This window comes from Choristoneura fumiferana, chromosome 14, assembly GCF_025370935.1.
Source record: "Choristoneura fumiferana chromosome 14, NRCan_CFum_1, whole genome shotgun sequence".
Taxonomy (NCBI): domain Eukaryota; kingdom Metazoa; phylum Arthropoda; class Insecta; order Lepidoptera; family Tortricidae; genus Choristoneura; species Choristoneura fumiferana.
In genome coordinates, this window is record NC_133485.1 from 8,767,434 (window position 1) to 8,794,357 (window position 26,924).

The following is a 26,924-nucleotide window of genomic DNA, read 5'->3' on the forward strand; positions in this document are numbered from 1 at the left end:
ATTGGCCCAAATATCTAGAATCACATGGTATAAATATGAACACAATTTGCATTTATATAAAATAAATTAACAATTCTCAGTAAAACTTTGTTTTATTTTAACTGTCGTCATCGTCGTCTATACTCTCTTCTACTAACATAGGAGTGCCAGAAGCCTTGCTTTCTAAAGCTTGTTGCTCGGTTTGTTTCATGAACTTCTTTATAAGGATGCACTTGGTCATATCACAAGAGCATGGTAGGGGGTGTTCTATGTCGGCTGGGTCCAGCATTGTGAACTCCAGATTGTATCTGTAAAAAGAAAATACTCTTTATGGTTAGCTGATTTGCCATTTACAGGTTCAATTTTAAAACTAGCGAAGGCAAGCCTTACTACTAGTATTAAATGGTGGCTTACATAGTTCTCTTTCTTAGAGGGACATATCTATCAATAGGTAGGAAAAAATCACTTGTAATGGTAGTATAGGGTGTTTACTATTCTATTAAGTAAGGTAAGTTCATAATTTATTGCGAATGACAGGATAGTGAATGAACTATTAAAAGACTAATATCTATGTGACATTGTTCAAAGTCATTGACATATGGACATCATGATGTTCAAAATTCTTTTTTTGGGATTTTTCTGACTATTCGAAAAAAGAGTATGCACAAAAAATGTTCACAAAAGCTTGTAAATATTCTACATTACAAGCTTTTGTTTATCTTTAAATTTTTGTCGAAATTACTGACTTCAGTAGTCATATTGGCTTGAAGTCTATTACATATTAGATTGAATTATTAGCAAAAAAGGTTACATTAAAACTATGTTTTAAAAACAACTTATTTAACTATCATTTCTTCTGTAGCTCCGTTCTAACAAACACTCGCGCAATTACCAGCAAGTCGTAAGAAATACTTTACCTTCTTCCATTAAGTGGATCCCTGTTCATGTCCAATTGAAATGCAATTGGCTCGCTAGCTTCAACCTCTAGCTCTTCTGGCAACACTATGATAGTTTGTTTCCAGTGAGTTTCAGGGCTGGAGGGTGCAGTGCTGAGAACTTCCCTTCCTAACTCAGTTGATAATTCTGGGAACATACATTCGAACCACACACAGATACCTTGGTATTTGCCTGTCTTATTTGCACCTGTAAATAATAAAGGGTAAAATATTATTCTTCACAGTTGGTAGAGTGAGATAACTGAATTGCAGACCAGGGTGGAACTTTTAGATGATCAATTTCTAGATCATAAAAGAAGAATAGTGTAATGTTCTTATTCCTTTGCAAATCATAAATCACCCTCATCAATCCGATATTTAACAGTCTTTAGAAGGATTGTGTTGGTTTAAGAACTTTATTCTCATAAATAATTATTACAATTCACTTACATGAGAAAAACTACTTTAAAATTAAAAACAAATTCTAGATTTTTTTTTGCTGTTTGTATGGATTTGCAGCGAAAGGGTTCCACCCTGGTAGGCAGTTCCATTTTTTCACTATACAGTGTTTTAGCAATATGGTAAGTATTTCACTATTTTTTATTTATTTTCAAATCAAAGCTTGAAAATGGATATTTTCAGTAATCACATGACAATTGACCATGCAATGTCAATGCCAAAAATTGGTGAATAAAAGATAAAACCCTTCTATTTATAAAACGTGTATGCTATGGCTTATACATACCAACAACATGTTGTATAGTAAAGGAGTTCAAGTCTTCCGGCATGTCTTCCTTGAGATTTATCCAAGCCATTGCTATCTCCTCTCCCATAACTTCATTAGCACTAATAGTCTGAATTTCAGGCTTCTGACTCTTGCTAGTTCTGAGTTCTTTCGCAAATGTTGACATGGAAACGCCATACACATCATTCCATTTATCATATAATGAGCTGACACTGAAATTTGATTAGATATTTTCTAGCAGACTGTTTTTAATCATGATAAAATGTACATAGTACAAATTCTATGTTGGATTTGAATATTTAAATCAAATACATAAAAATACCATGCCAAAGTTGTATAAAAACTGTGTATTGTACAAAACTAGAGCCCAAACCAAAATTTCCAGCTAGTTGACAAGATGATTTAAAGCTGTCTTCCAGTAGGAAAACAGAACATATGACTCATAGTAACTAGTAATTTTTCCAATTCAGCAACATATTCAAATACAATATACTGAACGGCAAAAACTCTGGCTCTCAAATGTATGCAGTAATGGGGTAATGTTGTATGCAGAGGGCCAGATTTTGTGCCGCTGAGTATAGTATTTTCTATCTAACATGTGATTTCTAAAACTAGTCCCCTGATCATGAAGCACTGCAATAAATGCCTGAACAGAGTTCTAACTTACCTACATGGAGCAACATAAACAGTAGCACTCTCTGGGAACATCTCTCCATTCTCCTTCAGGAACTTGTGCCTAGCAAAAAGAACAGAGTCCAGCATACCCTCATGCAACAAGAAAAATCCCATCCATTCTGACACTATGGCATCAACTTTTATGTTATTTGGCAAAACAACATCTTCAACTCTACTGTGGATCACCTGAAATTCATATTTTAATTGTTTTCAGTTAATTTGTAAATAAAAAAAGCAACTAAATATGCCCAAATTAATCTAAAAAGATTGAATTTGTGTAATATACATATATGAGGCCATTCATAAAATATGTCATAATTTTGACAACATAATAGCAAAAAAAAAATTAAACAGACTTCAATTTAGATTGGATCCATGCTCATACTAAAAGTTGACAGGGAAGGATAGAGAAGATCAGATAAGTACCTCAATTACTTCTTCAAACTTATTTTCCTTAACAATATCTCGGGCTATATTTGCCAGATTACTTGCTTCAATAGCATACACTTTTTTTGCACCAGCTTGGGCGCAGAAGATTGACAGAATCCCAGTTCCACAGCCCACATCCATAACAACTTTATCTTTGAAATATGTTTTGTTGCCTAATATCGCTTTCTGATAGGCTACGGTCCTGGGTACATCATTGAGCATTAATTTGTGAATCTAGAAAAAATGTGTCAAGTTACATTATGAGGAATTTCTGAAAAACGACGGAAAAAACCATGAAAAAACACTGAAAAATAGAGGTTACCTCTAAGTCTTCATAGCTGCAAAAGTACTCTTCATTGAAATCCATTTTTTAAGACTTCTGAGCGGATAACTTTAAATTATTTACAAGATTTTTAACAGCAAATAGAAGGCTATTCCGATATAAAATAAATAATATTGATGGAAAAATGAAGAAAACTCAACAAACTGCACATTGTTTTGAAAGTTATGACTTATGACAGTTATTTTTTTTTAATAAATAAAATAAATAAATGTTCTTAAAACTATTTAAGGCACTATTTAAAATGTTGCATTTATTTACTCGTTCAATAAATTATCTCAGTATCGATACAAAATCGATTGCCGAAATAAAATAAAGGTCTAAATGTTAGAGCCTAAATGCAACTTTACGATTGTATAGTCTGTAGTGTGAAAGGATCCATTTTAGTCATTCATTTAACGAGTATTCACATATCATCTGTGATTCACATACTTTTCTATATCTGTGGAATGTATGGTGCTGTGGTGTGGTACTGTGTGTGTCGTAAATTTTTTTTTACAATAATAATTTCAAGATTTTCATAAAATATAAGATGTTTTAAATAACATTTCTACCTTCAATTATAAGTGAAAATGGCTAAAGAAGGAGATATGTCTCTTTATCAAGACGTTCTTGAGCCTTTCAGGCGAGTGATAAACACCGATCCGCCGAAAGAAAAGTTGTCGGCGTCTGCAAAAATGAATTTCACGGATAGCAATCAATCTATAAAAGAAGGTAAAGTCGAAGAAATTTCATTAGTTTTCACCTTGGATTCTTCAATATAGGACTTGTCCATGATTTTATTTTTCCTCGTTCTTTACAGGTTTGTCTAACCTATTATCAATTGGTAAAAGAAAGTCAAGTTTGAGCATGGTTGATGCTACGCCGGACAAGAGGCAGCGTACTGAGTCCTGCTCGGCTTCTGTACCTCCGTCACCCTGGGAGGCCAAGAGAATGAAGATCGACTTGATTGCAGCTAAAGCGCAGGTTCAATTTTAAAATTGTTAACACTTTCAAAACATAGTGGTTGCCTTCGGGTGACACTCTTTCCCGGCCAGGATAACACCGACATGGAAATACCGGCCCTGTTTTTTGTGTACACGCCCATAGAAACTGACAGGAGCTTCTATGGGCGAGTACACGAAAAACAGGGTCGGTTTCTCCATCCCGGTATTATCCGGGCCGGGAAAGAGTGTCACCCGTTGCCTTCTCTTCTTCATTTGTTTCTTTAACCTTGGAGTGGCAAGCGTCCGGGTCCCGGCACACCCTTGTTTGGCAGGCGACCGTCTCCCGGCACGCTGTCAAAAACCCTTGAGTGCAAGCGACCGGCTCCGGTCGTTGGCGGGTGACGTATTTCAATAACAAATATAAACTGGTAGACCTATATCTCGCTTGCTTATTCTTGCAGAATGCGTTCATAAATAGACAAGGATGGCATTTATTAACAACATTACGAAGAAATTTCGTTCTTATCGTTTACTCAAGTTTCACTGTGTGGCCGCTGCCGTGCGCTGTATTTTGGAAACCTCGTATATACTATTATTTGATATTGAAAGACTATAAAAGGGCTTTGTTCGTAAATAAATTAATATTTTACGAAATAAATCAGTGTTTCCTACAGGTAATGTTTTATTTTGTAATTATAGTTATTTTACATGACTGAGAAAATTTGGTTATCAGATATTTGATAATGAGAATAAAGTTCACAGAAATTGAAGGTCATTCATTGTTATTTAATTAGATATGCCATTTTATGCTAAACTATCACTGTAAGGCTTATCTATAAAATTAAAGTAGTTTTTTTTTGGTGATATTTTTAATAAAATTCGCGAATTCGCGAAATTAATTCGTAGGTGTCACTGCAGTCAAGAAAGATTTTTTCAAATGCCGCGCCGCTTGACAGTAAATTTTAAATTATGGCGCTGCCATTCCACAGGTTAAAACTGTCATTAGTTTTAAAGTTGTGCAAACATCTTAAGAGTCATTGTTCATAACCAGAGGTAGTTCTTGTGGTGGTGGTGCATTAATAGTTCACACTTAATTCCCGTTGCATAAATATTCAATCAGTACATTGCTAACTGAGCATATGGGGGTTTGATCTTTGTTTATGTACAAAGTTCATTTTAGCACAAAAATTGGGGGTCCTGAATACTCTTTATAGGTGCAGTGACTTTAAAATATATCAACATAAAATAATACAAATTAGGTTTGTAAGTGGAGATAAGCAGGGTGTCCCTAAGTTTATCCATTGCATAGTACCCATAACACAAGCTTTGCTTACTTCAGGTCTAGGTCTATTGGTGTGAAGTGTCCTGTGATATTTATTATTCTTTGTTTACAGATTACTAAACTTGAGGCCCGTGTGAACCATCAGCACACTATACGTAAAGAAATGCAGATTCTCTTTGAAGAGGAGAAAGCGTCATTAACAGAACAACACAAGAGAGATGAACGGGCCCTGTCTGATATGGAAGACAGGCTTAATATAATAAGACGGAGAGAACAGGAGATTAAGGATGAATTAAGCGAGGTATCATAGTGTTTAACTATAAACTTACAAACAATACTCTCTTTTTTATAAGGGCACACAGGGCCCACAACTTCTTGGGGGCCCAAAACTCAGAAATATTTGCTAACACTAAAATAATGAGATTTTGTTATCAATGAAACTTATATTCGTTGATGCCCATAATGTCCGGCATGTTCTAAAATTACTCTGCAGATGTAATATTTATCCAGTAATGTATTGATACATTTGTAATTTAAATGACAATCATTTATAACAACCATTTGGTCCTTAAAGGTGGTTTATCATTATAACCAGTGTTATTTAAATGTAAAAGGCTTTCGGGACTTTTCTTGGTTATAATGCCTAATTGATAGGTATGTTGTTATAAACGGACTAAAATGGATTGAATTTTTTTGAAGAATAACCAAAAACTTGCCAGCAAATTTGCTAAAACTTATTTATGGATGATCTATTTCAGTCAATAAAGGAGCATAGGGAATATAAGACTAAATGGGAGGGAGAGAAGTCAGAGCTACAGAAACAAATAGCAGAGTTGAAGGATAAGCTGCTGGAAGCCAATGTTAGCAACAAGGACCAGATCTCAGAGATGAAGAAAGATATGGATGAATTGTTACAGGTAAGAATCTTACCGTAAGATAATCCTTAATACTGTAAATGTGAAAGTTTGTGTGGGGAACAAACTTGAAAGACATTTACTTGGTATCCAGATAGCTGGATTTCTGAAATATCCCATAGGCTACTTTTCTGGAACATAGTGACATTTGGTGCGCTAAAGCCTCGTTAAAATATCAGATAAAAAAAAAATTGCCGGCTCTAAAGGTTTATACATGGAAAGTTGTGGCTAAGGTTGTGCCAAAGTGTTTTTATGAAAGAGAATAACATTTTAATGTGGCTATGTAAATCTCAAAAATTTTCAATGCCAACAGTTCAAATATCTGCCTGCCAGAGGAGAGCACTTGTTAAAAGTACAATGTATGAGAGAAAAAGACTTATATTTTGCGCAGCTCAGCATACAAAGGGTTAAGTTTTGAACTTACTATTTAGCTAGGCTTGGCATTGAAAACGGGCCATCCAAGTATGTAACACCCATTTTGATAATTTTTTAGCTCACCATTGTCACATATTTTGTGTGTGACATATATTATTGATAACCCCAAAGGATAGTAACATAATGAAGCTATACATATAGATTACTATTTTTACTATGGCTATTGTTAAAATACAGCTGTTTTTTATTTATTTATTTATCATACATTTGCTTACTGCCTAATCCATTCGCCAAACTGATATGACAGTTTGTTGGTGAGAATGCCAACAAATGAGAATGAAAATGATGGATGGAAATGAGAATGTACTTGTATGTTTTCAGGCATTAGAAGGTGCCCAGTCAGAGGTAGAAATGCTGAAGAAAGAATTAGCAAAGCAGACAAGCCGAGCGGAACAATGCACAGCACTTCGGACCAAGCTTGAGAAACAAACATTTGAATTACAACAAGTCACCAGTAAACTGAAGGAGATTCAGTATGAGAAGGACTCTTATAAAGACTGGCAGCAACAAGCTAAGGTATTAATTAATAAATAATGGACAGAATAAGAATAATTACTAAGAGCGTTTTTGATGCAAAACAATGTGTATTGTCCACAATAATATCTCAGGAATTAACTGCAACTATTGATATTTAAATAACGTAAAATTATGGGACACTTGGCACCTATTGACCTAGTCCCAAATTAAGCAAATCTTGTACTGTGGGTATTAGGCAACAGGTAAACATACTTATATTGACAAATAAATAAATACATATTATAACATCCAGACTCAAGAACAAACAACCATATTATTCATACAAATATCTGCCCCAACCGGTGTTTCAATTTGGGACCCTCAGCTTCATAGTCAGGTTTTGTAATCACTTGGCTATCCGGTTGTCTGGGTTAAAATGACCTTGAAGTTTCGGCCACATTCCAGCAGCTCGAGCATGAGTGACCAAAAGTCTTAACTTCTTAAGGGCCACCACCAACACACAACACCCTCTGAAACATAGGCGTGCCTTGGGTCAATTTCAGGATAGGCAGCGCCTTAAGATATGGTGCAAACTAGCGCTGCCTACCATGGAATTCACCGAATGCACACCAATGCTGAAGTAGCTTCTTTGACTTATACAGACGGCGCAAAAACGACTCACTAACATGGCCGAGCTGGAGAAGGAGGTGGCGCGCCTTAGGGCCACAGAGCGGTCCCTCCGAGACTCCATCTGCAATAAGTTGCTTTTGGAGGAGCAGGTGCACCAGCTGACAGCCAGGTTGGAGGCTCTGCAGCCGGCGCAGCAGGAGTTGCATGAAGCTAAGGTAAGTAAAATTTCAACTTTTTTTCCACTTGACTTGGTCCTTTGAATTCCCGCTTATCAAGGTTTGACTACTACTTTCAATCAGGCACTAATACCCCCACGCTGTAGAGTCGAACAAATTAAATCATGACCCAAATTTATTATTGAAAGGTTCCACCCTGGGTCATGATTCAATTGGTTCAACTGTACAGTCACTGTATGCCATCTGTAATTTTTATACAAAAGTTCAAACATGAAGTGACAGCAACAAAGTAGTAATTATAATAATAATAATCATTTATTTTCGGATAACAATACAACGATTCAATACAAATATTCTTTTCACACCTCTCCTTCAGAAAAGTAACTTTTCCTCCCTGACGAGAGGGAGCAAAGTGCAACTTTTCTGTTCAAGGCTTTTCTAAGTGTTTTATTACAAATGCCATTTTTTTGAAGTTGATAATTGTAAAGCCATGCCAGTTTCTATGCTGGTTGTTCTTTAATAATGTTTAGATTATTTTTTTCAAGTTTCTTAATGCTTGGTGTGAAAAGTTGTATGAGCCACTCGGGAGCAAAATTATTTTAATCTTGGGCGTTAACACTTGGATCCCTCATTACGCTCAGGATTCTATTGTAGAATCCTTCGCTACATTCTGGATTCAATGTACGCCCTCGCCGTAAATACACCATTTTGCTCCCTTGTGACACAAATAACTATTATTACTCACCACAAATCAGTACAAAAAACCTATATATACACATACATTCAGGGTAGACAATAACTGAGTAACCAAGCATTGTTAGTGTATACTATGTTCATATGGGTCTATGTTAGTTAGTACCTAGGCCAATCAACTATTTTACCAACACTTTGGGCGTCTCCTGCGTTACCAAAATTGTCTCTGGCGTTACCAAAAAATCGTACTTCCAACAAGATATTTCACGGTTTAATAGGTTGAACTTACGTAGGATCGCATGAATTCATGTACACCATCTATTAAATTACAGAAAAAAAGCACCAAAGCACCAATTAAATTATAAAAAGCTGGAATTGTTTGAAAAATGTCGCGGACAGATTAGTGTCGGTAAAAAAGTTGATTGACCCACCTAAGCAGATTACATTAAATCAATTTCCATGACATTCATGTACAGTCGAGGACTAATTCATGAGCCCCCTGGAACCATTTCAAAGGAAAAGTCACTACCATTTAAGATTGGTTTGGAATCTTTTTAAATAAATAAAAAAGATTCCAAAAAACCAATCTTAATTTGATTGCTTAATAACGATATCTCTTGTCCGGGTGAGCGGTTAGTTCCAATGAAATGCCGAAAGTTTCTCGATGAGGGCTACGGTATAGATGTCGCTAGCGTCACTGCTTAAGTGGCTAAATAAGAAACAAACAAGCTGAGATATGTGGTGTATAGGGGAAATTCGTGTCTGTACCGTTGACCAGCGGTATAGCACGCGGTAGGGAATACCGAGGACCTGGGTTCGATTCCCAGTGTCTACTGTGAAAAGGTTCCGTGGTTGTTCATGAATTTTGAAGCCCTTGACCGTAGAACTACCTAATTAATTGAATTCGTTTAATTTTAGTATTTGTGAATTCAATTAAATCACATCAAATTAAGCTACCAATGTCAAACCAAATACAGTCAAATTAATGAAATCAAAACGTAAAGTGTAACTAACTATAATATGTTTAACCTCTGTACCGTATCTGTCTCCAGGTGAAGCTGGCGTCGCTGGAGTCGTCCCTGGCTGAGTGGAAGGCGGCGGCGCGCGCGCACGGCGCGGACTCGGCGCGCGCGCTCGCGGCCGCGCTTGACCACGCGCTAACTAACCAGCTGACCGCCGTCGCCGGCCACTCGCAGGCGCAGTCGCAGCTCGCCGCTGTCACTGAGGTAACTTCTATAAGAGGCAGGCCCCCAATCGTCACACTTTTTTTATGTATGGGCAAGGACTTTAATTCATGAGCCACCATGGCAGTTTGAACAGGCACAACTGGAACACTGCTGAACAGGGAACAGGCAGTTTACCCGCTAATCAGTTCTACAAGACATTCAAATTATGGCTAACAGAACAATGTTTTTATTCAGTAAAATAATTCATATCAAAGAGTGCATGTAGATACAATAGATATTGAATAATTGAATACAAAGTTTTGTAAACCTGACAACTGTAATGCTTATAATTTAAATTATTACTATGAACACTTTAACTGCCCTCGCTGTCGCCACTGTCATGGGTCGATACGTCCGTGCATTACAGGTAATGCACAAAATATGTACGGAGTCATCCATTTCTGCCGTCACATAGAACTTGGAGAGCTAGTTTGACGGTGCATTACATGTAATGCACGGACAGTTAAAGTGTTATTATTGTTGAAAATTGTATCTTATTATTATAAAATTGACATGTAATACCTAAATATAATTGTGACTGTGGATAATTCATTGTGTACATAAATGTTAAATTCGCACGCCGGATTTCGACAGGATATGCTAGATACTAAGTATTATATTATATTCCACCTGTTGTAACCATATTCAGCGAATAAATTATCATTCATTCATTCATCCCTCGGAAATAATTCGGTAACGAGTCTTGCCCATCGGTCCGGATGCAGTCGCACTTATTAGGTACTTTTAAAATCACAATTATTTTGTTCACGTGTCACAAATCGTCACACAAACCCCCCCTGGCCCCTTTCAATTTGAAGCTTGATGTATGGATGGCCCCGGTATATGTAAAGTCGAACAAATTGAATCATGACCCAGGGTGGAACCATTGTGCTACTAATGTCGTGTTGACATCTCATACTTTTGTCAAGGAAATCATAGTGAAGTTGATTATTAAAAGGTTCCACCCTGGGTCATGATTAAATTTGTTTGACTATACACCAATTGAGTGTAAAGGTCACAAAACACTGACCACGAAACCTGTATCAGAGGCACAGAAATATGCATAAATTTGCTAGTCACCATTTTGTGAATGTAAATTCTATTCAACAAATTCCAGTTTGGAACCTAGGCTGTCTTTCCAAATGTTATAATTAAATTTTCACCTAATCTTACTATTCACTTCCGCTAAAGTGCTAGCTAAGATCGGCCAAACGCGAAGGCGACGTTAGATTATTTTTCATTAATTTTTGACACCGAAACTTGTTTTGATAGGAAACCGCGACGTTGAAATACGAGCGTGACAAGGCCACGACCAAACTGAACGACCTCCAAACCGTGCGGAAGAGTCAGGAGAGTCTAATCCACAGACTGCAGAAGAGGCTTCTGCTTGTCACTAGAGAGAGAGACAGTTATAGGTAAGATCTTCACTTTTATGACAATGTCACTGAATTTCCCTTACGTCTTACGTCTTGGATTCTCGTTACGCCGTGCCAGGGCTGGAACAAGTTTGACCGCTATTGATGGTATGATGCCGCTCGGCTTTTTAGTATTTACATATACGACCCTTGGATACTGACTGTGAAAGTTGTTAATGACGTATTTGTGTGTATGCTATGTGCAGACAGCAGTTGGACTGCTACGAAAAGGAGCTGACGGTGACATTGACTGGCGAAGGCGGAGCCGCGGGCAGCGCCGCACTTCTGGCTGCGCGCGTCGAACAACTGGAGCGAGCCCTGCAGGGCTATCGGGACTTGTTGGCCATGCAAGACCAGAACTCGCACGCCACCGGTCAGTACACACTACACCTGGCACTGTGCCGGCAACCACACACAGTGACTTCTATCTACAAAGTGTCTTAAGCCCTGTGTTGGGCTTTAGCAATGTTCGTATTATGCCGTCTATACGTGCTTGTCGAGGCTTCCTGTCCCAACACTCCACCGTATCCCCTATAAGTTCCTCCATACCCACGCAAGTCGTGCCGAAAACCCGTTCACCCACTGATGCTTGTGAATGCTGGCCAACGTTTGGCAAGCGTCAAGGCTGTATGCTGTCTTTATCTCGCTTGGCAAACATTCAAAAGATTTAAAGAGGGCTTAATGATTGTTATGATGTTGCTACACGGAATCACACGCTATCTACGTAATCCTAGTAAAACTTGGCAGGTATAGGCATAAGTTACTTGAAAAATAACTTGAAGAACCACAAGCTTGCAATTACGTCTTTGTCTCGAGCCACTTTAACTCAAAAAATTATGAACATCAGTGCTCGAGCCAATGTGACCCGTGTCACAGTCAACTAACAGTATATCATCCCCAGTGGTGGAGGCGCTTCGCGCTGACGTGAGTAAGTGGCGCGACGCGGCAGAGGCGGCGCGGCGCGACACGGCCAAGCTGCGCGCGCAAAGAGACAACCTGCAGGGGCAGATAGAACGACTCAGCGTGCCCACCACCAAGGTAACAACTAACATGGTAACTCCAGTGATATTATACAATACAGGGTGTCCCACGGCTTTATTTGTGTATGTTAATAATACGGTATTTGACTATTTTTTAATTATTTTATAAATCAAAGCTTGACTTGCATGTTATCGAACAGAAAAACAATTTTTAAACTACCTTTAAATATAACAGAGTTAAAAAGGTTTTGAAATTCAAGATTAGACAGAGAAAGACTTACTTGCTAGTGACGTCACAAAAATCACTATAAATCCTTACATATTTTAGTCATTAAATAATTACTATAATTATTGTTCTGTGCTCTTCAGAGCGTTATGCATTGATTTTTATCAATGTAACTTCCTTATCATATATAATGTATCGCGTTGTATAAGTGATGCATAATTATTGTCAAAGCATCGAAGTTAAAATAGTACATTGTGTCTTAAGGGCGGTAAATAAGGAATTACGAACGAGAGTCTATTAGAAGCCCGAAGTCGAAGACTGAGGGCTTTAATGAGTCGATGTTCGTAATTCTAGTACCGCCCGTGCGACATACAATGTTTTTCATCACATTTACGAGTAAAATTTTATATTTGTAAAAGAAAAAATATAATTGTTCCCAATATTGGCGATACCTTAGGCTGCGCTGTTGGCAGCGTCGCCCTCCCCCTCCCTCAGCATGTGCCTGAGCCGCGTGTGCATGTGGTCCTGCTGCTACGCCATGCACAGCGCCATCAGTACGGGCACTGACTCATGCGACCGACCTTGGGCTTCATGACAAGACAATTTGTACGCGCAATGACTCTTTTACCGACCACGGGTTTCATGACAAGTACATTACGGTCGAGGGTTTTATTTGGGGGGTTGCAATCAAGGTAGCCTTCATGTTTTGACACTGTTTACGAGCAAGTGTGATGAAAAAAATATATACTAGATTCACAATACAGTTAATTTTTCAGGTCATACATTTGGCTGACAACCCCGCCGCTTTGGCTCACAAGCAAGTCCAAGGAGATTTAGAGGCAGCCAATGAAGAGGTAGAACCATAATTATAACAACTAGCTCAGGGGTCCTTAAACTTTATTAGTTCGCACTTCAGTTTAACCTTATGTAACTCACTGATAATCGTAGCCTTCTATTGGTGAAAGATTTATAAAAAAAATATTTAAATAAATTATTTTTTTTTCTCGTTATTTTACCTTATGTTAGTAATAGTATAGCAAACATTTGTATGTTTCTAGATAAAGAAACTGAAAGCTGCGTTACGCGAAGGCGGCTCGGGCGGATGCCCCGATGAACTGTTGCAGATAAAGCAGCAGCTTGAAAATAGTCAAATTAAACTGCAGAGGTAATAAATTGTATTATTAATTATAAGTTTTATGTTAAGAGCAAAAGATGAAGTCGTTTAACACGTTTTCAGTTTAAAAAAGCACTTGCCCGATCGCTTTGACAGTCCTTGTATGAAGCACATATCAGATAATAATTATGTCTAAGGTAGTTACAATGTACCACATATGGTACAGTCGTTATTAAATATGTGTAAGCTTGTTATTTTTTTAAAGATGCGTTTCATAGCGATTGAACACACCTGTAGGGTAGTTACTTTGTGGTGTGCCATATGTGGTACGCTAGACTGGTGCACGTGTTTTGACGAGTTTGTAGCGTTGAGTTGATTTCGATATGATCGATTAACGACCATAGAAGGTCATGATTTCCTTGACTAAATATTCGTGCGTCGCAGATGTACATTTGTTCATGTCCAAACTACAGTACAGAATCTTTTAAAAATTAATGTAAATTGTAAAGTCTTAACGATATTATTTTGTCCCTCGCCGGCTGGCAGTGATGAAGAGTCGACCCCGGCGGCGGTCGACAACTGATTACCTACGGTACTTTTATACATATAATTATAGATGTTATATGTATGTATATCTACTATTGCTGTAGATGTATATCTACTTCATTTCTGTGTTTGTTACTTTACAAGTTTCTTTGGTCACTTGAATCTAAATCTGTGGTCTATTCATACTGTTTATTTTGCTTATATTTGAAACATCCAAGTTGATAAAGGTATTTCGGGATCTTCATGTAAACGTGTAAGATAGACTTTTGCTCGAGTTTTATGTATCAATCTTTTGTTATCTCCGCCTTCATCTAACCACTTTTATATATTCGCCAGTAGTAAGCACTTGAAAGTATGTCTTACAATTTTAAGATCGTTTTTGTTGTTGCGTACCGTTGCTTCTCTGTATCTTCTATCGCCACGTGTAGACTGCGTTTCCACTAGAGATGCGCGAGGACGTGTTGCGAGGAATGTTTTTCGTAAACCAATAGAAACGTTTCATTTACATATCCTCGCTCCGCTCAGTTGTTTCCACTAGAGCTGTGCAGTGCGAAGATAGGTAAATGAATGAATTTTATTCTTATTTGAAAGAAACAGGTATCCTAACCCTGCCGTCGCTTTATGTTTTTTGAATTAATCATGTATGTTAGGAAGAACATATGTGATTTTCCCACTAACGTCGATAAACCAAAGGCTACTAGAAACACAGGGAAGCTTAAAGTTCCATCTTAAAGACTGGCTAAAACTAAAAAGTCGTTTCTGGGAAATTGCATACGCTTTTATAATAAAATTCCAAAAAATATTGCAAATGAAACGGATACAAAATTCAGATCTATTGTCAAGAAGACATTAATATCAAATCGAAGACATTAATAAATCAAAGCTGGCGTTTTATAAAGTTAAAAATTGATTCAAAAAAATCATTAATATCAAAGCGTATTATAAAGTTAATGATTATATCATGGACAGGGATATTTGGAAATAATTCCGATCCGCATTAGCGATCCCTTCAAATAGCGAACCTACTGTGTTAAAAATAAAGTTGTGTTAAATACTTGTGATGTATATATCATTTAATAATAATGTAAATCTGTTTTTAAAAAAATGGCTCATTGAGTTTCTTTGCCGGATTCTTCTCAACAGAGGTTTTTCCGAACCTGTGGTAGTTTTTTTTTGACATTCATAAGTGCTTAGCCTAAATTGAATAAAGATATTTTGACTTTGACTTTGAAGCGTTTCTATTGGTTCATGAAAAATACATTTCTCGCAACACATCCTCGCTCTCTGATGGAAACGCAGCCGTAAGAACAAATTAAAAGGGTTTCTTCAATACTTACACGAACGTCGCTCGCGTGTCGCGTCGCGTGTGACATATCTGTCAAATTAAAAGGGTTTCTTTCTAGCCTTCAATACTTACACGAACGTCGCTCGCGTGTGACATATCTGTCAAATTCGCATCAACGTGGACAAAAAACCTAATATTGTTTTTCACTAGTGATGCTCTTGAAGGAAAAGATTGTCATAACAGATTCAACTTTGACTTAACTGATTTTAAACGTTCCAGGATGAAGGAGGAGTTCACGTCGTCTGCGCAGGAGTACAGGGACGTGTGTTATATGCTGCTGGGCTATAAGGTTGACAGAACCGGACACAAGAATTATAGGTCAGTTTTATAATACTGAAGTTTTATAGAACACTAGCTTTTGCCAGCGACTTCGTCCGTGTGGAATTAACTTTGGGAAGTATTTGATTTATTTAGGATACCTATTCTGCCAATAATAGCTCATAGAAACATCTATGGTTTACTGAAAACGACCTATTTTCATACGTTGCTATAAATATAAACTATTTTTTCTTGTTCTTCCATCCATCCATCCATTCATGTTCTTTGGTAAACCATAAATATTTTGCGGGTAGCCACATTTTAGCAATGAACTCTTGACACCTTACGTCCTTTATTGTAAGTTAGGAGGGTAGGATTATAATTAAGACGGCATTTTTACTAAGCATAGCTACACATATTTCCGATAAATATACTTATAGTAAATTTGTTTTGAATTCCTTAATAACTTTCATCCCCATAATTTCGAGTAAATATGTCGAAATATGAAAAGCCCCGGAAAAAATGTTTTTTAGGGTTCCGTACCTCAAAAGGAAAAAATGGAACCCTTATAAGGATCACTTTGCTGTCCGTCCGTCCGTCTCTCTGTCAAGACCACTTATCTCGTAAACGCGCGGAGTATCCGTATCGCGTTGAAATTAAAACCCTAAACTCAGGTCAATAGTCCCGAAAGCTGTGAAAAAATCTAACTATTTATTTCTTATAAGTGCCCAAATGCCAAGTTTTATAAAGAACCAAGTTTCATCCCCTATTTCATCCCCTCACAGGTCGAATTTACAAAAACGCGCAAACTAACATTTGTTTATCTCTTATTACGTGCCGAAATGGCAAGTTAAATGAAGATTCATCGATTTATCTTCGATAATGACGACCTTCCATATAAACTTTCATCCCCTATTTCATCCCCTCACAGGTCTAATTTTCAAAAAAACTCATACATGTTCCACTTATTTCTTATTAAGTGCCTAAATGCCAAGTTTCATGGTTTTATCTTCGACAGCGACGAACTTCCACCATATAAACTTTCATCCACTATTTCAACCCCTTAAAGCCTCTTTTTCGCGATAAAAGATAGCCTATGTTCTTTCCCAAGGTCTATTCTATCTGTATCAAATTTCATCAAAATCGGTTCAGTGGTTTAGGCGTGAAAGCGTAACAGACAGACAGACAGACAGAGTTACTTTCGCGTTTATATATTAGTATGGAAGTACGGATTGCTGGTTCGGAATAAAAAAAAACTAGTGTTTTATTCCATGGATTTTTTTTAAATCCATTTTTAGTGCATTCTATAACTTGCTGAAATAATCTGGATTAATGCAAATGATTGTGTAGGTATAATATATATCTTACAAATTCAAGTCTCTAACTTCAATGACCTAGGTTATGATGCATTGTCTGTCGGCAACAGAAGCGCTTTCCGCTGCTTTTGGATTGTAAAATCTGTAATGTAATCGATTAACACGAATCGACTCATTTCACGCCCACCAATAATAATACGATGCGTTCCTTTTTCAGAATATCAAACATGTATGCAGAGTCCGCTGAAGAATACCTAACGTTCACGCTCTGCGACGACGGCATCGAAATGGTGCACACAGACTACTCCGCGACCCTCGAAGAGTTGGTGGAACTGCATTTGCACCACCACAGGTCCATACCGCTGTTCCTGAGTGCACTCACCATGGAACTGTTCACCAGGACCACTATGCAGCAGGACTCGGATGAAGGTTAAACTAGTGGAAATCTGTTAGTTGTGTTTAGTTTTCTGCGCACATATTCTTTGTATCTGACCATAATAGCGAGTTATTTATACGCTAAAAATGCTAGAAGACAGGCTAGCATGCGTGAAATTTTCTTGATAACTGTAGTCACATCCTTCTCCATCTGAAATACTTAGAAAAATAAACGGTAACAGACTTAGTGTAAGTTAGGTGTAGAATTAATGTGATTTTGAGTATATTTTAAATAGGTTGAAGGCAAAATGCGTAAAATGCAAGTGATTTTTTTGTACATTCGGTTATGGTGTGAATGTTGATCTGTCTGTATCTATAAAATAAAGTACTACTGTTAAGGTAGTGTTTTGCGTATATAGTGACGTGGTAAACTACACTAAAAATCAGTTTTGCCTACAATTAAATCCTAACATGTTTTTAAATGAGTAAGCCATAGATGAATGATCCGATAGAGTGGAAATATCATAGGTATGCCTCGTTCATATTTGTATAAAAAATTGCGAAACCACAGCAGCGATTGCTGCATTCTGATTGGCTGGCCCAAGGTCAAACAGGACAATTAAAATTAGACATGCTAATGTTATAATCGATATCTATAGTAAATGTTAAGTCGTTGCGTGGCGCATAGTTAGTAAAACTAGCTTGTTTTTTTATGACACACCAAGGTAAATTCAAGATCGTAATACCAAAAGCTTTGTTCCATTGTGATATATGGTATAACTGAAGAATCACTTGTGTTGCCGTATTGATTAACTCGTGTTACCACTCTATTGGATATTTTGTCTATGAGGTGGGCATAGCAACTTCATTATGGTTATATAGCTGACCAAGAAATTCCTTTACTTTTGAAACATCAAAGGCTATTTTTACTTACAAGTCAATGTACCAAATTGGCCATTTTTGTACTCTGATGTAGTATCTGGTAAAGCACTACTTGATAAATAAATAAAAACAATCATAAATATAGAACAGCTAAAGTTTAAGAAATATCAGCAGCCTATACTCTTAGATTTTGTTTTTGATTGTACACTAACAATAGACGCCACTGCATTCGAACAAGATTCATGACGATTATAACTAAGCCTTGGTATGTTAAGATCAGTTTACACCAACGCGACGTGATGCTGCACATATCATGGGTAAAATTTGTAAACGAGTTTTTTCTAATTTACAAACGCTCTCAGTAAAATCTGCGTCGCATCGCGGTGTGAAGTGGCCCTTTATTAGGTTCATTACGCACTGGGTGTCTACTTGTAGGTTTGAAATTCGAAGTTCATTATCATATCGTATCGTCCCTTTCTCTCCTATTAAATACTATAAGCGTAAGCGGGACACGGCACGATATGAACTTTGAATTTGGAACTCGAAGTACAAGACCTGACTACTCGGATAGTCAACAGTGGGTATTGGTCGCGATGACCGGCCAGCATTTTCTTTGTGTCGTCGGCGACAGTTTGACTACCCACGGACTGGAAAAACCAAGAGGAAATGTCATATCATAAGTCCCGCTTTGTACCGAAACTAGTGTGTCGGGAAATGCTAACATACTCACTTGGAAACCTTAGCGATTATTGATCGTAGCTTAGATTTGAAAAATATGATAATAACTTCTGAAATGTTAGCATGATTTGAACTCTCTGACAACGGTATATCGTATTATACAGTACAGGTATTATATAATACAGGTACAGTTATGCATACAATGTGCTGCCACCTAGCGTCGAATAGTGAAAAATGTAATCATCTCCCCAATAATGTCTCTAAATAGCATGGTAAAATGAACACTACGCGAAAGCATTTAGATTCAACACGACTAGAAAACTACCGGATGATACCCGAATTATCAACTTCAAATTTCACAAAGCAGTTGACGTAACTATATTCAGTTAAACTTATTTATGATCAGCGTAGCTCGTTGGCGTGTCCTTTCCTCTTGTTTTCTCTATTCCCTGGAGTCACCGGCGATCTTTAGACATTGTGTAATAGCTCTTATGCGATTATCGCACTGGCACTGCATCCCGCTGCGGTGTACGTAGCGACGAAATTCGCCGCCCAATTGTACAGTCATTGCATTATATTTGCCACAGCGGAGCATGCAAAAATATCTGATACTTCCTACCGGCCCTGGAAAGAGTCTTATCAGATATTTATGCTCGCTTTGCTGTGTCAGATTTTGGTGCTGGTGATTGTACTGTCGCACGCACCGCTCCCTTGCACGCAGGATCCTGTGTGTTAATGTGTGGTTTTTTGTATAAAAAAAACGATTCCTCATATCGCCGCATATAGCGGTATCCGTTGCCATGTGATAATCGCCCTAGTGTTGATTATTCATAATTATGATTGCGACATTCCTAATTGGCAATCTGGTGTATAATAAGATAAGTGAAAGTATGAATTAAGCCAACAGTGTCACTGTACAGTATTGTAATAAATTTTGATATACGCATTACGCATACGGTTTTATTATTGAAACTAGCTCTTGCTCGCGGCTTCGCCCCTTGTTGTAATGTTTCTAAATTTTCTTCCATAAAAACCTTCTCCTGACAATAACGACCGCAACAAAAAAATAAATTAGCGAAACCGGTCCAGCGGTTCCCGAGTTTTGCGCTTAGCAATACATTTTACGATTCATTTTTATTTATAAAAGAAGACTAGCCTTTGCCCCGGGTTCATCACATAAACCTTATCTTTCGGTGATTTAGACTCTAAACTTTAGAGGTTGAGATTTCGGGATGTTAAACCCGTAGAAATATCAGGATATAATCTGTCGTGCGATCGATATCAGTTGTAAGTCTGTTTTTTATTTTTGGCAAAATCTTACTATGGATGTCAGCAGTAAGTTCAGTTGGGCAAAATCATCGGGATTTTACGTGCTTAGCTTAAGATAATAAACCCGTAGAAATATCGGGATTAAATCTGCCGCGCGATTGATATCAACAGTAAGTCTGTTTTTATTTTTGCCAAAATAGTACTAACGCATATCAGCAGTAAGTTTAATTTTAATCTTGGGCGAAATCACACTTACTTCCAATAGCTAGCACGGCAGAAATGTAGTCTATGTATTACAAAATTTAGTCCGAATCAGTTGTTAACATGAAAGAGTAAAAACACGCACACACACAAACACAATCACAATTATAATACCTTATTAGGGATCGGTAAATAAAATCTCATTATTCCATGTAAAATATTTATGAAGACCAAGAAAAGTAATCAACAAGGACAAATATATTATACTTCATCTAATGTTCGCAATGAGCAACTACAACAAGTAATTATTATTATATCAGATGCAGTTAACAACTTGATTAGCACAGAGAAATAATTGACAAGAGCTAAGTAATATTTATGTAATTAAAGTATTAGTAACGTCCACATTCTAAATTTAGAACCATTTGGATTGAAACCTTGTTTGAGAAGTCCAAGACAACAGTACATTGCGTCCCTTTCTCTAACACCGATTTAAAAACATCACCTTTACACAGAGTACAACAAGAAGAATAGACATTGAAATAAAGTGCTGGTTTCTTACGTTTTTTATGCTCAGAAGGCATAAAATGCTTGCATATCTTTTTTTTAGTAGTTCTTCTTTTATTCAATTTCTACTCTTTCGTGTAGGAGTTAAGTCTCATTTTTCTCGAACACCATGATTTATACTATAGTTAACTGCCTGCACTAGATTAAACAAGCTCAACAACAATCGATTGTGAATTGAAATTGATCGCAATACGACACTTTGAGGTCCAAATGCTCTCTGTATTGTTAGTTTCTATAGCTAAATATAGTCAAGATAGTTTGCTTGTGCCACTCTAAAATCTACCAAAAACTTACACACTACAACATCAATAGGAGTGACAAGTATAATAATTATACTATCTAATATAATCTATGTGTAGTGTCTCGATCTTGGCTTTAGGAGGGATTTGCAGCTACAAAAGATGATCGCAAATCGAACAGGCGAGTTTATGAATAATTTAGACCAATAAATATATAGTTAAAACTAAAAGTGCCGCCAACAAGCAACAGGAGGCGAATGTGGACTAGCCGCGACTCGACAATTCCCGAACCGAGTTACTTATTAAAGCTAAGCCGGACGCCAAGAGAGTCAATTCACTAAAACTGACATCACACATCGCTTTGATAAAGTTAGAGAAATACCCGAGTATTCTAACAAAATAATCATGTGGAAACCTTTTAGAAATAATTTAAAAGTAACAATAAATTACTTTTTATCTACAGTCTATTAAAATCACCTAACATCCAATGTATAAAATGTTTCGAAAATAAGAATATTCTAATAATCTTAAATACATATAATACTGAAAACGATTTAACACTCTAAATATGCCCGAATCGATTAGACCGTGGCCACAGTTCAGTTTGACTCATTAAAACAAAAATATACACGCATACATGAATTTCATACCATTTTCAATAAAATTATTGCACTAAAACTTAATATTTCATAACTTAATAATAAATATTGCATAAGCGTCAAAAACCACGTTCACGTGAAGTAAAAATATCAAGTCTTAGTTAATAAAATTTTAAGAACAAATGTCAGTCCGATGAAAGTTTAACAGTTAGGTACCCTACAAGTTTCGCAGCGACCCTAACAAGACGGTAATTCGAATTTATCTATATTAGAAGTACCTAAGTTCCAAATTTTGTGCTAACTACACTCCTAAGTATATTTCTGACTAAACATTAAGTACGATTTGGTGCTCAAATTTAATTAAGTATGTAAGTGTTAATTATAAACTATAGTACCTATTATTTATCTACATAATTCGAAACATGAATCGTTCGATAGAATCAACTAGAGCTAAAAATAAGCTTCTTTTGAAATCCGACATTTCTAACAGTGTTATGACTCTGGAGCGGCCCGCAGGCCAAATATGTCTAACTTCAATGGTCTAGCAATGTGAGCAAGTTGGTTTCTTGTTCTACTTATTAGTTAGACAAGACCTAACTCGAAATTTAGAATTCAAAAAGACCAGGTGGATATTAATTTAGCTATTCAAGATAGTAAAAATGCAATATATTGTGAATTTAAAGTTAGTTTTGTCCTGCTGACTCAGCAGTGAATATTTGTTGATAATGATAACATAGAAACACTACTAAGAACACAGTAACGCTACGATAAGAAGAGTCTATGACTATAGTATGCGTTTCTCGCCGTCGCTGCCTTTGCGGCTGTCAGTCACTCTATTGTCCGTTATGTTTTTGCTCCCTGGAAAGGAAATATTTGTTATTATTCAATTAAGTTCAATTATTTAGGAATAATCATAAAGGTCAAGGCCCCTGAGTGAAGTCAAATAAGTTAAAACTACTCATGATGGTTCCCCCTTTCTCTCATTCTCTGTTTAATTATTCTACCTTGCAGCTGTCAAATCTTGGTCATTTTTAGTAAATGGATAGACTTGAAATCTGGTACGGATATGCAAGTACAGTCAGAAAAAAGCTGCAAAAGCAAGAACAATTTTGCCCTTCTCGCCATCCCCAAGCTAGCTTCTGAACAGGTTCGATCTTTTTTACATATATAAATAAAACATATAAAGTAACATTTATTTATTTATCAATAAAAAATACAGCATTACATTTGATAGATACTGCCCAACAAAAAAAAACACTTGGGGAGCGCCGGGCAGCGCTAGCGGCAATGGCAGTGGCGTGACGCTGCTACTAACGTCATCTTACCATCTCATAAATTTGCCAAAGAAGTCAATGCGAAATTGATTATGAAAAGGTTCCACCTCGGTACAGTCAACGTCATAAATAAGTCATCACTTTTGTACCTTGAAGCTTTCAAAGTGATCACTTATTTGTGACGTTGACTGTACATGATTCAGTTTCGTCGACTGTAAATGCGGCATTACCTTTGCACGGTCCGGGGTGCATGGGGTCGACGACGCGTCCGGCGTGGCAGGCGGCGCGCTGCAGACGGCACCAGGACGGGTACGTGCGCGCGTCGGAGCCGCACAGCTCGCGCCGCAGCCCGCCGCCGCACGCGCCGCACGATACGCAACGCGCGCCGCTCGCGCCGCCCGATACGCAGCGCTGCCCCGCGTTGCACGTTATCGACGCGCAGGTCGCGTTTGCTGTGGATTTTAAAAGTGGATAGTTGAGCAATTGGATAGAAGTGGACCTTTATTATACAACAGAGGGCAATTATCTATAATTTGGAGACGCGTGAATCTTTAAGATCTTTTTTAAAGAAGCGGGTATTCTAACCCTGTCGTCGTTTTCCCAATAATGTTGATAAGCCAAAGGCTATTAGAAATAGGTACCGAGAGAGAAGCTTAAAGTTCCGTTTTGCAGGCTGGCAAAAACTAAAAATATGTTTCGGGGAAATTGCACACGTTTAAAAATGTACTTAATTGTGTTAAATATTCGTGATTTAAGTCATAAAATAACATCGTAAACCTGTTTTGGAAAAGAACCTACTTCGTTGAGTTTCTTGCCGGATTTTTCTCGAGGTTTTTCCTTGTTTTTCCGAACTAATGGTAGATTTTTTGACATTCATAACTTATTGGCCACCACGCACGCAGTGCTGACTTACCCACGCAGGAGCCTTTGTACGCGAGAGGCAGCGCCTTCCCGCGCTCGCAGGCGGCGCGGCGCAGCGCGCATGCGCCGGCGTACGTGCGGCCGTCCACCGCGCAGACGGGCGCGCCGGCCACGCTGCACGCGCCGCACCGCACGCAGTGCGCGCCCAGCTCCGCGTCCAGCACGCAGCGCTTGTCACCGCCACAGCGGACCCCTTCGCAGCTGCCCACTGGAAAAATCCAAAATTGAATCCTTAATCAGTGTTTTCACCAGAGATGTGCAAGGATGGTTACGAGGGATGTGTTTTTCAGTTTTTCATAACCAATAGAAACGCTTCATTTACACATCCTCTCACAGCACATCTCTGGTGGAAACAGCTGAGCGGAAAGAGGCGAGGTAAATGAAGCGTTTCTATTGGTTAATGAAAAACATATTCCTCGCAACACAACCTCGCACATCCATCTCTGGTGGAAACCTGCTTTATGTCGGCCGTTTGTTTATGTAGAGCATGCCGTGGCCCTTGGTTATTGTAAGGACTGAAGGTCCTTAATATCTGAAAAAGCCATATTCAAAGAAAAACATTTTCACTTTCTTTTTGCTTAAACTTCAACGAATGCAATGATTTGAATATGTTGATTGCCTTAGATCGACTGCCCAAATTCTGTTTTATGTGTCATATTATGTTTGAATCTTGGTTCATTCGGACATCACGTAGACAGCCAGTCTAATCCTAGAGAAAAGTAATAGGGTGTACAATTGGTACCAACGAATATGGGCTTCATCCACAAAAACTCCGAGCTGCACCAAAGGTAACGACAAATTTTGCAAAAATAATGTTTGTTGTTTTATAAATACCTATTCAATTTTATATATATTTACTCACAAATGAAAAATATTGTATGTATGTCGCAGGGGCGGTACTCGAGCTTCTAATAGACTCTCGTTCCTAATTCCTATTTCCTGCCCTTAAGACACAATGTACCTAGTATTATTTTCATGAAGCATTACTTTGGCTAACCTGAGGAATGTCGTAATGGAACAATCGTATTTTTTTCCAGCATCAAAATGCTTTCTAACGACCCAGCCCCAGCTAAACCGGTAGAGCTATACTTTAACCTCTGGGCTGTAATAATAAATTTCACTATTACATAAACAGGTACATACAGACACAGCTTTAAAAGGATTATAGTAATTGGAAATACGTAAGTTGGCTTGGCATAGGGTCTTAAGTAGGAATACTGAAATAGAATATTCCTCCTATTCCTTTCACATTACCGTAACGTAATCCAGTTCAATAGGCGAGTGATCAGAACAACTACGCTATATCGTATTCCTTTAGTGCAACTGGAAATTATTATCCAACATAATGGTCCTTCGGGCCGGATTAATTATTTTTCATCGCACAAAGTACTTAAGCTTGGCCCAGCGGCCTATAGAATGGTCTAGCTTTAGAAGTAAAAAAATAAGAGGTAAAATATTCCCGTTTTGACTTCGGCACCTAACTATAAGGAAAGTAGGTAAGTATATTGTCAGCCGCAAAGATTACAAACTGAACCGACATACATTTAATACATAGGTACACAATTTAAACTCAGTGCATTTTTTTAATTAACCTTTAACAGTGCCCCACTATCAGATTAACTTAACTTTAGTGTATGGATATCTATATTAAAAAGTCTAATTAAAACTTTTTTATGAATGGGCTGCAGAATTTGATGCCATTTTTGATTATTTTTTAGACGTCCTTTACTTTTGCTAGATAGCTTGGAAACTGTAACAGAATCTTCTACCATGTCAAGAAAAATGTGCCCACAAAAATAATATGGAATAAACGCTCGAATAATGACCATTAATACGTTATAATTGTCCAGCATAGATTAAGCTAGAAAAACAAATTTTGTGTACCTATCACGTTTAAAAAATTACCTTGTATTGTATACTCGTATACTATAATTAGGTAACGGATATATCAACGAGACGTTAACTTCACTCTTACCACTCCATCGGTTTATAGATCAGCTTTAGTCTGGTATAGACAACGCCTGATCAACTGCAAGCATTTAGAGCTAAGATTAAAGGGGATTTATCACTTCTAAAGAGGCCAAGCCCCATGGGGCTCCATTTACGAAGCTGTAAGTTACAATTCTAAGAGACCAAAGTAGTTTCATTTGACGTTTTGTAGGCTGTTGTAAACATTCATTATTATTGGGTTAAATTACGATTGCAACGGGTTAGTTCTTGAAAATTAACGATTCAGAATTTTAAATGAGACCAAGTAACTAAGTACCTGAAAACGAAAATAAACTATTTATGCATGAAAAGACAGTTTAACGTGATTTTTAATGGCTCTACTGGAAAAAATGATTTTGTTTTTAGTTACGTCACTATCCAACTAAAGCAGCGATTTGTTTTCTGAATTTTATCAAACTAAAACAATATTTTTATTACACCAAAAAGAGCATTTAAATATGAATGTTTAAATAAAAATTGTTAATTCTGGTTAACCTGGTCATATCTAATGCCATTTCTAAGTATCTACGTATAGGTAGAGTACACTAAGAGCCAACCTAGTCTCTTAACAACGTCGCCGACCCTAGATCGTAAAACGCAGCGGAACGTTCGCTCGTGGACGTTGTCGGCATTATTAATAATAAGGAACGAGGACGCCTGGGTCTCACTTCAAATACACCAAACTCACCCGAGGCTACGACACTTGCTATTTTGATTTTATAGCCCTGCCAGTCGTGACCATCCTCGTGATCTTCCTGACTGCTGCGGGTGAGACTAGTTCACTGTTGTGTTGTGTGTCCTGTTCATTGTTGACCTTTATTTTTATGTGCAAAAAAGAGTGCATACACATACCACTAGTATCGAATATTAGGTAGGAAGGATACTTTGA

The 26,924-nt window shown here is 37.5% G+C and overlaps 3 protein-coding genes across 4 annotated transcripts in view; 1 reads left to right on the plus strand and 2 right to left on the minus strand.

Moving 5' to 3' along the window:
* Nucleotides 1–73: 73 nt before the first annotated feature.
* On the minus strand, nucleotides 74–3,274 carry Art8 (Arginine methyltransferase 8). The gene is made up of 6 exons (XM_074097608.1): nucleotides 3,086–3,274; nucleotides 2,761–2,997; nucleotides 2,327–2,520; nucleotides 1,660–1,871; nucleotides 897–1,122; nucleotides 74–287 (listed from the first exon to the last, which is right to left on the minus strand). Exons 1-6 carry the CDS (start codon nucleotides 3,128–3,130, stop codon nucleotides 98–100), a joined length of 1,104 nt encoding a protein of 367 aa, XP_073953709.1. The 5' UTR covers nucleotides 3,131–3,274; the 3' UTR covers nucleotides 74–97.
* A 255-nt stretch (nucleotides 3,275–3,529) lies between these two features.
* Mad1 (Mitotic arrest-deficient 1) lies at nucleotides 3,530–19,925 on the plus strand. 2 transcript variants are annotated; one of them, XM_074097605.1, is made up of 14 exons: nucleotides 3,530–3,817; nucleotides 3,906–4,069; nucleotides 5,424–5,612; nucleotides 6,070–6,228; nucleotides 6,982–7,176; nucleotides 7,779–7,961; nucleotides 9,668–9,841; nucleotides 11,114–11,256; nucleotides 11,463–11,629; nucleotides 12,158–12,294; nucleotides 13,239–13,316; nucleotides 13,521–13,627; nucleotides 15,687–15,785; nucleotides 17,259–19,925. In XM_074097605.1, exons 1-14 carry the CDS (start codon nucleotides 3,676–3,678, stop codon nucleotides 17,473–17,475), a joined length of 2,154 nt encoding a protein of 717 aa, XP_073953706.1. In that variant the 5' UTR covers nucleotides 3,530–3,675; the 3' UTR covers nucleotides 17,476–19,925. The 2 variants fall into 2 exon arrangements, with proteins under 2 accessions (XP_073953706.1, XP_073953707.1); XM_074097606.1 differs by lacking the exon at nucleotides 17,259–19,925 and adding an exon at nucleotides 14,123–14,168 and having other exon boundaries at nucleotides 15,687–15,773.
* Nucleotides 19,926–20,649: 724 nt separating this feature from the next.
* Nucleotides 20,650–26,924, minus strand: part of LOC141435081 (follistatin-A-like) — a 50,968-nt gene continuing 44,693 nt past the window's right edge. The window contains exons 4-6 of the mRNA XM_074097628.1: nucleotides 24,039–24,254; nucleotides 23,356–23,577; nucleotides 20,650–22,709 (exon numbers count right to left, since the gene is read on the minus strand). Of these exons, the coding sequence (XP_073953729.1) occupies nucleotides 22,636–22,709; nucleotides 23,356–23,577; nucleotides 24,039–24,254 (512 nt within the window). The 3' untranslated portion in view covers nucleotides 20,650–22,635. The remainder of the gene's footprint in view (nucleotides 22,710–23,355; nucleotides 23,578–24,038; nucleotides 24,255–26,924) is intronic.